The 12,389-nt window shown below is 37.8% G+C and overlaps 1 protein-coding gene across 3 annotated transcripts in view; it reads right to left on the bottom strand.

Annotated features, from left to right (window-relative positions):
• ghrb (growth hormone receptor b) overlaps positions 1 to 12,389 on the bottom strand; it is a 30,086-nt gene that overhangs the window by 5,297 nt on the left and 12,400 nt on the right. For all 3 annotated transcript variants that reach the window (XM_041810681.1, XM_041810680.1, XM_041810682.1), the window contains exons 3-8: positions 5,847 to 5,982; positions 3,430 to 3,608; positions 2,699 to 2,877; positions 1,913 to 2,057; positions 1,016 to 1,106; positions 679 to 748 (exon numbers count right to left, since the gene is read on the bottom strand). In XM_041810681.1, the coding sequence (XP_041666615.1) occupies positions 679 to 748; positions 1,016 to 1,106; positions 1,913 to 2,057; positions 2,699 to 2,877; positions 3,430 to 3,608; positions 5,847 to 5,982 (800 nt within the window). The remainder of the gene's footprint in view (positions 1 to 678; positions 749 to 1,015; positions 1,107 to 1,912; positions 2,058 to 2,698; positions 2,878 to 3,429; positions 3,609 to 5,846; positions 5,983 to 12,389) is intronic.

Genomic DNA, 12,389 nt, shown 5'->3' with positions numbered 1-12,389 from the left:
AATGAAGAATCATAAAAGGTGACATTTTTGATAACACAAGGTGAAGATGACTTTTGACTTTTCCACTGAGCTGTCTGTGAGTCTTTCAAAGTAAAATGAGACATTAAGGAGCAATGGTGGACTTATTTTACATCACTGAGGCTGCAGGCTGATACTACAGTGGCTTTACCAAAGTGTGCTGAAAAGGATGATAAAGCACAAGATTAATGGACTGTAATTACTTGGGATGCTTCAAGAAGACTAAAGAAAAAGATGCTTATTGGTAGGAGATGGTATTTTAGGAGATTGCTCCAAGGAAATGGTAAATGTTTGAAGTATAAAAAGCTTTGAAAATGGCCTGCTATTTTAAAATGCAAACTGCAAAATGCAAACTCTATTACAAAAAATGCAAATCATTGCACATGCAGGGCAGCTTTGTGCACAGTGAATCTGCATTACACTCAGTCTCTACTGAATGAAATTTATATGTGAGAGATTAAATGGGATATCAAGACGTATGAAAATAAGTTATATGTATTGAAATGATCTTAACAATTGGCAATTATGAAAAATTGATGAGACCTAAAATCTCAACTGGGAAAGATGTCCACGTATGGTTCAAGTTAGGAGTAACTTTGATATAGTGTGCTGGTAAACTGGGACAAGCAACGGTGAAATGTTTTACATTTAGGTGAATACCTTGAGTAGCTCAGGGTCAATTCCTCTTATTTTAGGCCCAGGAACAGGAGGCAAAAGGATAACCATCAACCTAAGGGAGAGAACAATTCATAAAATGTTAAAATTTGATCTGAGTTATGACAAAAAACAAAAGGAACATTTGACTAAAGACGGCAGTATAGACACAGATGAGCAGCTGCAGAATGTCCCTTTAAATGAGAGTGCTAATATGAGACGCTTTAGACATTTTTCAAGGTTAAGCAGCCAACAGCGAGTTGCAGTGTCTCACCATATACTCATCTCTCTAATATTTTCATAACGTACCTGCTCTATTGAGATTTTTTTTTAAAATACTTACTTTTCCTGCTGCAATATGATGACTAACATCAGGATCGCTACTAGACACAAGGCTCCAAAGATGAGCAAGGCCACCACGGGGAATCTGGACGCTGGTACAGAAACAAACAGATACTTCAGGGCCATCTATATCAGGGTATATGCAGGAATCTTGAAGTTAATTTTAATACCTTTATAAGACTTTTTCAAGACATTCTCAATATTTTTAATACCTCACCGCCACTTCAAGCTCTAACCATTTACATCAGTGATATTTTTAACTTAACAGTTTTAGTTTGTGATAAAGACTATAGACCACTATGACACAACAAAATTCAAATAGGCTGGGATAGTAAATCTTTGTGCTTCTGTATTTCCACCCGCCCGCCCACTCGCTCTGGCGCTCTCAGAGACAATTTACGAATGCACCCACAATAGCCTAGTTTTTTATGTACCTGTTCATCTTTGTTTTTTAATCAAAATAAATAAATTCACACACTTTTACTATGTTTTTGGGACTCAAACTCTGGACAGCTAATTCAGGAAAAATAATTTCAAAATTTAAGACTTTATAAAGTCGTGATAAGACTTTTTAATACTTTTTAAGGGCCTTAATTTTCCCAAAATTGATTTATCACCTTTTAATACTTTTCCAGACCCTGTGGATACCCTGTATATAAATACATCAGAAAGAAGGCTATATTCAGCTTTTATTTGTTTTTTTTTTTTGTTGAAAAATATATAAATGATAGAAACAGATATCTATGTGAGCGTTTATGTAAGGGCTCTTGTCCTAAAATGTATTCAGGATTACAAGGACGCTCAGCTGCAGCCTCCATAACCTTCATGTAAAGCCTTTTAAAAACCATTCAAAGAAGCTCTGTCAATCCAGCCTGTAAACATATCAGTGAGTGTTTACCTTTAGACGGGATGTGGACGAACACAGAGTCACTAAACTCTCCAAACCGTCTCCACCCCAGCATTCTGCACCGAACCCGAACCTCATGGTTGACGTTTGATTCAAGTCCATAAATGGAGCAATGCGTGCCCTTCACAGACTCAACCTGTGGGGAATAACAGGCAAGATTATGATACCTGGGTGCCACTAAAACAGTCCTCTTCTCTATAAATCAGTATAATAGGAAATGACAAGGTAAATTTTGGGAGATTATCTTGCACCTAGTCACATGACAAATACGCCTGAGCCATTAAAAAAAGCACACAAATGTTTAATTTACAGTATTTACCCACTAATTTAGGAGGCAGTTATGTTTGTGTTTGATAACATTAACAAACCAATCAACCAATCAGAGACTCTAAAATTGTGGGTAATACAGGGCTTTTGCCCGAGATCATGAATAAACTATGTTTTTCTTAAAGCAAGGTGGAACATGTACAAACTTGTGTCATCTTTAGCATTGTTTCACACTCAGGTATGTCTACCTTGAATGGTTATGACATTATGGCTGATAATCAAATCTGCACAGCAACACAGACTGAATCCTTTTGTGGCTAATGGGGACAGCAGGAAGGAGGGAGCAGGTGTGCCTTGTCCCCCCCTCTCTTCTAGGCCTTTCTATAAAGTTATAAAGATACTCTCTAAAATTCCAGGGTAGAAAAAGCGCCATCTGAAACTCTGACATTTAGTTGCTCTTTAAGTTTCACTAAATTAAGCATAGGTACATAAAATGGAATAGATACCCACCTTTTCCCACTTGTCAGAGCTGACGTCCCGATAATGGACCTCATACTCCAGGGTCATCCATCCTGACTCCACATCTGCAGACTGAGGAGGCCTCCAGCTCAAGATGATGTCGTAGTACATGCTGGTCGAACTCACATTCAGGAGGGTCCAGTTCAGGCTCTCTGGAGGATCTGGTTTCACTGCATTTTAAAAAGTAATCCAGCAATTTATTTTTCATCTTGTCATCAGCAATATTTATAACCGAAACAAGAACATCTGTGTCTCACCCACAGATTTCTACAGTTAACACTCATGGATCATGAATTTGTTAAATAATACTTCGTAGGTATAAGACTCTTAGTTGGAGTCCTAGAGTAAAGAAAATGATCCAGTCCCTTTTTCTACTTTTATTCTATTCTGTTATTTTTTTTTACCAGAGCTGCACACAATGGCCCTCATTATTTCAAGCTTACATAGAAACTAGCTCAGATTTGGGTGTAGAAATCATCTTTTGACAAGATCCATGTGTAAGTTATGAAACATGAATATTTGACCAATGACAATCATTATTTAAACAACATGCACCTACAGTATATATCCATGGTTCAGCTGGCCTCACAGTAGGAGTCTACATCATGCAGGCATGTGATTTGGCAAAGAAACCTGCCCCCGTTATTATGGTGTCAATTTCCAGGTTAGAAAAGCAAGGTTTTTATGCCTCAGACAGGCAGCCAATGAGGTATTAAACTCACCAATGTCTTGAACGTGGAAGAAATCTTCATCATAGAGGACTGCCTCATCCTTGGAGCGGAGCTGGACACTGTAGTAAGTCCAGATGGATGTGTGGTTCTCATTGAAGAAGCACTCGTTGGGCCTGTCAGTGGTGTAATGAGGGCATTCACTCCACTCTTTAGGAGATGCAAGGGGAGGTCTGCAAAGGCATGAGCAAACATGATTAGGCCAGGGGAAAACCACCTCATTGTCTTTCAGTCCAAAAACTGATGTTTTGTTCAAGGGGGGTACACAGCAGGGCCATGGGGTTAAAAATGGAGTACTTATCCTCTAGGGGGCACTAGCAATCTTCTGTTACAAACAACTCACTGTAACAGAATGTGGATTAATCCACAGCTAAAAATAGCACCTAACCCAATGGTTCCCAATATGGGGTCCAGGACCCCCCAGGGGGGGCGCCAAAGATCTTAAGGGGGGCGTGAGGCTTTGACTGCTCTGAGGCTGCCAAAATTAGATTTGCAAATATTGACTAAAACCATGATAAAGAAGTTATTAAGTAGTTTATAAAAAAGTCTTTTGATGAGAAAAACATGGATGGGCCTTTTCAGGGTTTTATCAGTAAAACAATTAAAATCTATGGTGATTTAGCCAGAACACTGCCCTAACCAATGCATAATTTTCTTCATTAATCAGAGTTCACTGAGAACCGCAGAGCCCAAAACATGTTTGTGAAATTTTATAATAAAATCCTATAATTGAACATACTTTCAACTTTTTATTTTTATCATTATATTTACATCCAGCTGAAACCTTTTGGCCTTAGGCTATCCAATAAACACAACTGAGGTTGCACAAAGCATGGAGAAAAACTTGAAAGAACTAGAGCTGCCAAAAATTCCAGTGCTGAGTAAAAGGATGAACAAAAAAAAAAAATACTACTTCAGCTATGTATGCCTGTTGGCCCTGCCTAAAACTCCACAAACTACTGATATCATGCTGAAATAACTGCATCCTTATTCTACGATGCACTTTCTGCAGTTTCAGACTGACAGCATGTTTTGCTGCTTGCAGCCGCTGTGCATATCTGCCCCGGCACACACCATCACCACATCATACCAGTCCTGAGTATGCTACGTTTTGGCGACGCCTCCATGCCGTCAACATTCTGTCAATATTCATAAGTTTTACCTTAATACACCTCCCTAAATGTGACTTGATTCAGTGAACAGTAGAACTGGGGACTACTAAAAACAAAAGCATTCTGAACAAAAATTGCACTGTTTATGTATATTTATTTAATGTTTCTATTCTATCAATATACCATTTGTTGATATCAATTATAACATACAGTATCTCCAGGTGTACTAACCTGATACTAAAAAGTTTTGTAATAAAAAAGGAAAATTTCTCTTTTAGTAAGGGCGGAGCAGTCTAAATCAGGGGAGGCTACACATTTTTGGTGGACAATTCTATATTTCTTAGAACTGTAACTTGGTCAAACAAATATGTAAAAAGAATGATTAAAAGCATGTGAAGTTGGCCAGATAACAATGATTTGGTAAAGACGTTTCTTAGGCAAAGTGCCATTTATAATCTAAGACCACTCAAAATTTTAAAAAATAAGACATTTTAAGACTTTTTCTGGCCTTAAATTTCAAAAGTTCAATTTAAGAATTTTAAAGACTTTTTAAGGATCTGCATGCATAAGATGTGCAAAACAGGCGTGGTAGAATTGGCGCTCCAGCAGGCAGTCTGAAAGTTCTTGATAAACTGAATATCAAGCAGTGTTGCAGCCATGACATGCATCTCACATGCCCAGTGAGTTAGTGAAGGTGGCATGAATGTCAGCTAAAATGGCATTGGGAATTGGACTATTAATATAATTGTGAAGTGCTGGAGTTCCTTTTGTTTTTTCAAAAGGACAGATTTTCATCTGTATTATTAACAAAAAGCCACCACAATTGAAAGACAGCAGTTGAGGCCTTTGCACATTGAGCCCATTTTTTTTTTTCATTTTAAGTCTTTTAAAGTTTCCCCCATTTTCCCTGTGCACAGTATTTTTTGAAAATATTTAAAGGAGTTCCTCTCATTGGTGCCTGAAAGAAGGCTTATTTCATAGACTTGAGTAAGGAGGAACTGGCTATTATTCATTTAAGGGCTATTAATTAAAGTTTTATAGTAGTTAGGCTTATAAGACATTTAAAAAGAGAGAGTTCTGTGTGTTTCCTCTACCTGTTACATACTTGATTTTTGTTTTAAAATGTATTTCACAATGTTTTATTTAGTATCCCCTCAATCCTTGGTACTCATGCTTTTATTTTTGAGCAATAGTTACTGGTATATCAATTACATCCTGCCTAGCTGAAGTTCTTAAGGCGCATTCTCCAGGAAAAAACCCTCACATATTCAGCTGGTACTGATAAAATGTTCCCCTCACTTTTTGTTAATGTAGAGTAACCGTAGATCTCCCGGTTTGGAGACGTTGCGAAACGTTCCCACATTCCATCTGCAGCGGAAAGTCTCCATGTTGGTGGAGAAGCAGCCGGCGAGGTGTGGGGATCTCTGAGGGACGACTGTGAGGAGACACAGAGGAGAGAAAGGAAAAACAATGACATATGTTTTATTTCTAATGAGATCTGTTTTGCTTTATTTTCCTGTTTGCAGCTGCTGTGACTCATCGCTGCCTCTGAAGGTGGCTGTTCTCCACTTCAGGGATGGGATGATATATGCACGTAGCTGCACTGACAGCACAGCCACAGGGCAAAAATCAGCCTTTTCCTGGAAGTCTTTTTTACAGCTCTTCAACGAAAGCTGAAATTACAGCGTGGATCCTGTTTTGCTGCCTGCACTAAAACCATGGAACCACAGAGCAGGGTTTCTCAGAGTTTTACACCACATTATTGTTCACATTTACTTTAAGAGCTTGAACAACAATGTATACTTAAAACAGACACATATAGTAGTATGGAAATTTCCAATGTTTCTGATATTTCTAATAATTCTGTGTATTTACAGATGTTCTGAGGATGGTTAAGTTACTTCAAGGCCCCAGGTCAAGCTGTAAGGTTATCTTTTTTAGAGGCTAGGGGCTTCATGCTATGTTAAAGGAGACAGTCCCTTATGGTTCAAGTTAAACATATGTGCCATGCATTGGCCCAGATATAGTACAGATCAAACAGCAGAGGAGGTTTTTGACTAGGAATGGCCAGCTGGGCTGATTATTACAGCCTCTTTAAAACTTAATAAAAAATAAACAATGGTTCAAAACAAAAGAGACCTGCCACATGTCCAGGAGGCCACACAAATTTAAAGGTTTAAAGACATTCATTCAAAAAGCAGATCAATAATAAGAGAACTAAAAGGGGTCACAGGTGCCAGCCAAACAGAACAAAAGAGGGAAGCTGGGAAATGCCAACCCAACAGGTGGCCAGTAAAACTGTAAAAGAAACTGACATAAGACAACTGAAAAGAAAACACCAAAACAGGACTGCTAGCAAACTGCAGCCCAAACTAAAATATGCATGGGGAATAACACGGAGAAAGAAAACTGCACCATCCACCCAGCAGAGAGAATTCCATTTGAACAACCCTCCTATAAATGCACCGATTGAGATGTTAAGTCTTCTATCAGAAATCAAGCTCCATATATAGTGCACTGTGCTGCAAATTGCTCCCTTTCTAGTCAATCTGTGCAGTTCCACAACATCCATCTTGGAGAAGAAGAAACTCTGGCATTCAAAGAATTATGTTAAATCTTGACTTGAGTTCACCAAAAGGCATGTGGGAGACTCCATGGTCAAGTGGAAGACAGTTCTTTGGTCTGATGAGACCAAAATGGTGTTTTCTAGCCATCAGACAAAACGCTGTTTGGCAGACACCACACACAGCAGATCACCACAAACACACCATCCCCACTATGAAGCACTGTGGTTTTAGCATCATGCTGTGGGGATGCTTCTCAAATATGAATGTGGCAAAACAGGAAAATCCTGGAGGACAATCCTTATCAATCTGTAAGAGAACTATGGCTTAGGAAAAAATTTATTGATGCTATAGAATTTTTGTAATATATCCTTCACAGAAGCCTAATTATATTGACCATGACTGATTTATAAAATCAATAAAAGGGTAATACATCCAAGGTGTTAAATACTTTTTATAGGCACTGTATATCAACATTATGTCCCATCCTGTGGCGAAGGCTACAGGCTACCATTTGGTGAAAGGGTAACATTGGCAACACCATGCCATGGACAATAAAAGATCACTTTTGAGGCTGAAAAAAACAAAGGATTTTACAATCCCTATTCCAAAAAAGTTGGGACGCTGTTTATAAAAACAGAATGTTACGATTCGGAAATCTCATAAACCCATATTTATTCACAACAAACCACAAAGAGCATATCAGATGTTGAGACATTTTACCATTTTATGAAAAATTTTAGCTCATTTTGAATTTGATGGCATCAACACATCTCAAAAATGTAGGGACAGGGCCATGTTTACCATTGTGTAGCACCCCCTCTTCCTTAAACAACAGTCTGTGATCATCTGGGATGTGCAAAAAACTAGAGGTCAATTAATACAGTTGCACAAGAGGGTCAGCATACATGTTAATTGCTTATTGCAACTATTATGGTTACAATGAATGTCATTATTAATATCCTCTATCACATCTGTTAAATTTTTGACTAAAACGCTTTGTCTTAGAGAATCAATAGGTCATAAAAATTAAAGAACAGTTAAATATGTGTGTATTTTGGTGAAAAATTAATGTATGTAACATGCTCGGGCTTTAAAATCCAGTAACCACAACTAAACCCAAGAGCATCTCACTCGTCATAAGTGGATGATAAAAATCTGTATGGCATGCAGAAACACTGGTTTAGCAAAAATACTCTGCGTTTAATGTAGGTGAACTGTCCCTTTAAATAAACAGCTGAGCCAGCTTTTTTTTGTATTCCATTCAGTTGAGTAAAAGCAGCTGATTGTGTTACCAGGAGGAGAGCGATCAGTGATTCTGGAGATGGCAGCAGCATTACTGATGATCTAAACATTTCAGAGGCCTGAGCCGGCCGTGAGCTGAGATGTGTGAGGATAAGATGGTTCCTTAGCAGCAGCGAGGCAGTGGATGATGAATACCTTTGGCCTGCTCGAGGTGCTTCGTGGAAGGGGAGCTACAGGTTAAAAATAACCTGTTTACCAGATCCTCACTCCTGCTTGGAACTGTGCTGAGCTCAGGATTAAGAGAAAAATCAATTTGACACTCCGCAATGTGGAGCTGGTTTATGGCCCCTTCTATCATGATAAATGATGACAGCTGGGGATATGTAATTTAAATGTGACAAAGGAGATTTGTTGGAACAATAATTTCGCCATACTGATTTATAATCTAGTATTTAGGTGTTTACTTGACTAAATAGGCACATTCCTCATTTTTATTCTGTTGTATTCAAGCCTTTCAAATCCAGCCCTCAGCTGCAGAAATAAAAAAGTCTGCTAGTTTATACTTATATTTACTTGGAGGTCATGTCTTATAGTCTGTACAAACTAGGGCTGTCAAATACTCAATTTCCCAAGTCACAATAAAAGACTGAATGAACAGTTCATCAAATCATATTTTCCTAATAGGTTTGAAATTTAATTAGTTTGCATTTAAAACACATACCAAAAACCCATAAATATTTCTGTTTCAAGACAGCCATTATGACACAGCAACCTAACTTACTGGTATATTTTTAAATGCCTACTATTTCTAAAATATGCACAAGTGAAAGATGCTGCAAGTGATCCTTTGGCTTTAAATGTTCTTATTTAGGGGGAATTTAATCAAAATTATTCAAAATTACTCAAAATGTGTTCCTGGATCAGTTTACACCATATACAGGAGCATCTCAATTTAAATATCATGTAAAAATTAATTTTTCCTGTGATTTATTCAGAAAGTTCCATCCATCCATTTTCTATACCACTTATCCTGTTCGGGGTCGCAGGGGGGCAGGAGCCTATCCCAGCTGTCATTGGGCGAGAGGTGGGGTACACCCTGGACTGGTCACCAGTCAATCGCAGGGCTGACATATAGAGACAGACAACCAGGCACGCTCATATTCACACCTATTAAGAGTCACCAATTAACCCACTGATCATGTCTTTGGTGGTGGAAGGAAGCCGGAGTACCTGGAGAGAACCAACGCATGCACAAGGAGAACATGCAAACTCTGCACAGAAAGGCCCTGACCAGGAAGCAAACCAGAGACCTTCTTTCTGTGAGGCGCTAACCCCTGCGCCGCCGTACTCAGAAAGTTACACCTCTATATTTTCTAGATTCTTCTCATACAAAGGGAAATATTTCAAGACTTTCGTATTTTAACTTGAAATACTTAATACTGTGAAAAAGTCTAATTTGCAAAGTTTTCTTGAGCCTTCATTCTCTCATTCTGGTGCAGTACAACCACCATCATTCAAATTGGACTTTTCCACAGTATTCTAATATTTTGAGATAGTGGATTTTTTTTGAGCTGTAAGCTGAAATCATCAAGGCAATGACAAAAAAAAATCCTGAAATATTTCACTTTGTATGAGATGAATCTAGAGTATACGAAAATGAAACTATCTGAAGTAAATCACAGGATTTTTTTTTACTTGACTTTCTATTTTTTTTCTTTCTATTTTCTACTTTTTCACTTTCTTTTTTTTCTTTTTAGATGCAGCTGTATAGGAAGTCTCTTGTCCTAAGCTAAAAGGTCTAAATAAAAGGTGAAAAAGCTGTTAAAACTAAAGCTACTTAGATCTTTAAAAATTGAGATATCTGCATTTAAATTAGATAAACCAATTCATTCTTTTCTTGCTGTTCCCAGAAAACTTAAAAACTTTTCCCTTGGCTGTATAAGGGAATACACCCGACTGTCCCAGTTATACACCTTGAGATGATGCACACAGTTCCAAGGTGCCAAGTCTTAAAGAGTCAACACAACTGAGAGATACACAGACCACATGACAGTAAGTTTACTCAATATGTAGCTTATTTTTGTGTCGTTTTGATCAAATACAGCCCCCCAACCCACTGCTTCTGTTTTTTTTCTTTTAATAAAAAATAAATCCCATGGGGGGTTGTTTTATCAATCATACATCGAATGCACATTGTGCATCTGTGCATGTTTAAAAGCAATCACACGGTGACGAAAGCCCACCTCTTCCATCCCTTGCCAGGGCCAATGAAGTGGACCATTACGGTGGCCTGGAAGAGCAATAAAAGTTACAAAGTCTGAAACACTTTCACAAAGCTTGAAACAAATCTGCACTAACCAAAAATGTTTATATTTTATAAAACAAATTTGCATTAGCAAAACGCTTGTACATATGACATATCAAAAACACAGATTGCATAACAAATGTTCAAAAAGTCCAATACAGTGTTTCAGGCTTGATTTTTTGTCTTATTTTGTAAATTTGTTTCAAGTAATATTTTAGTGTTTTCACTTTGTAATTTTGTGCAGGACTTTGTAAATTTGTTTTAAGTTTTGTGGAAGTGTTTATGACTTTGTTATTTTTTTTATCTGGCTTTGTAAATTTGTTTGAAGTTTTGTGGAAGTGTTTATGACTTTGTCTTTTTTTTTTTTCTTCTGGCTTTGTAAATTTGTTTCAAGTTTTGTAAAAAAAAATAATATAGATACCGTATTTTTGTGTCCAACTTTGTAAACTTGTTTAATTTCATAAAGTTTTTCAGACTTTGTAATTTTGAATATCATTTGTAGAAGTAGTTTGCTTGTGTAAACTTGTTTTATGAAATGGAAACATCTTTAGTTCATGCAAAATAGTTTCAAGTTTTGTAAAAGTGTTTCAGGCTTCACAATTTTTTTTTTTTTTTAACTTCTAGGCCCCCTGTAATCTTCTCTGTGAGATGTCAACTGAAGACTACAGGTGTGCAGTCTCATAGTCTGGCCACGTCTATTGTGTGGATTCAGAAGATTGTAAGATGAAAAATCACTTGAAACTGTCCCTACGTCTGTGGTATCCCACATTTCTAAAATTGTTGATGATATAAAAATCCTCTCGCTTGTTGCTAGTCTTAGGCAGAAGAAGATTATGGTTGTAAAAGAGTAATTTTTCTTAAGAGAGTATTTTCAAGTAAAACTAGCAGACGCTTCTGTGCTGTGTTCCTGTGCTTGTCAGTTAGTGCTGCTGTGTTTGTTCAGCAGCTGCCGTGCAGAGTTCACTGCTGGTGTAAGTAAACATGAGAGCAGTACTTTCTGAACACAGCCATCAGAGCTACAAAGCAAACAAACAATTTTCCAGGACCTCATTATCCATGAACAATGCTGTCTCATTAAGGTGCTGCTCTTTTTAAGAGAAACGGCCTCAGCCGTCCAATGTAAACATGTTTACAGCGTGATTTTTCTCTGACTGCTGCCTACACAGGCTATTTCAGGGTGAAACAAAGCATCCTTGCTCAATCTGTTTTGATTAGCTCCGAGGCATTTCCTCTTAGCTGTAATTTCAAAGGAAGCAGGAAAGCGTAGTTAGCATTAATGGCCTTTAAAGAACTCCCTCGTACCTTCAGCGAATCCTGTAATTATCAAGTAAACATTATTATCGGTTATTTGGTTATCCCACCTCTTGCTCTTAATCAGTGTTTTTTTTGTTGCACCATCTATTAGCATGTACACAGAGCTTTAATGGGAATACTTTATTAATGCTTTTCCTGTAATTCAGCCTTATTGGAGGTTTGTAGAGCATGAACGACCTGTTTAAGGTCACGCCTTACCATCTCAATCAGATTAAGTCCAGTTCGGTACCAACCGAATTCTGACGGTACTCCAGAGTACCGATTCATTTAAAATCAAAGGGTACCATGTGTCGGTACCTAAACACATCCTTGTGACTGCAAGAGAGTGGAAGAGTAGTCAATTTTCCATGCCGAATGCGAACATAGCATTGCATGCACGTGACATCGGTAGCAGCTAACTGAATCAACAAAACA

This window comes from Cheilinus undulatus, linkage group 17, assembly GCF_018320785.1.
Source record: "Cheilinus undulatus linkage group 17, ASM1832078v1, whole genome shotgun sequence".
NCBI classification, from domain to species: Eukaryota; Metazoa; Chordata; class Actinopteri; order Labriformes; family Labridae; genus Cheilinus; species Cheilinus undulatus.
This window is presented reverse-complemented; position numbering and strand designations above follow the sequence as displayed.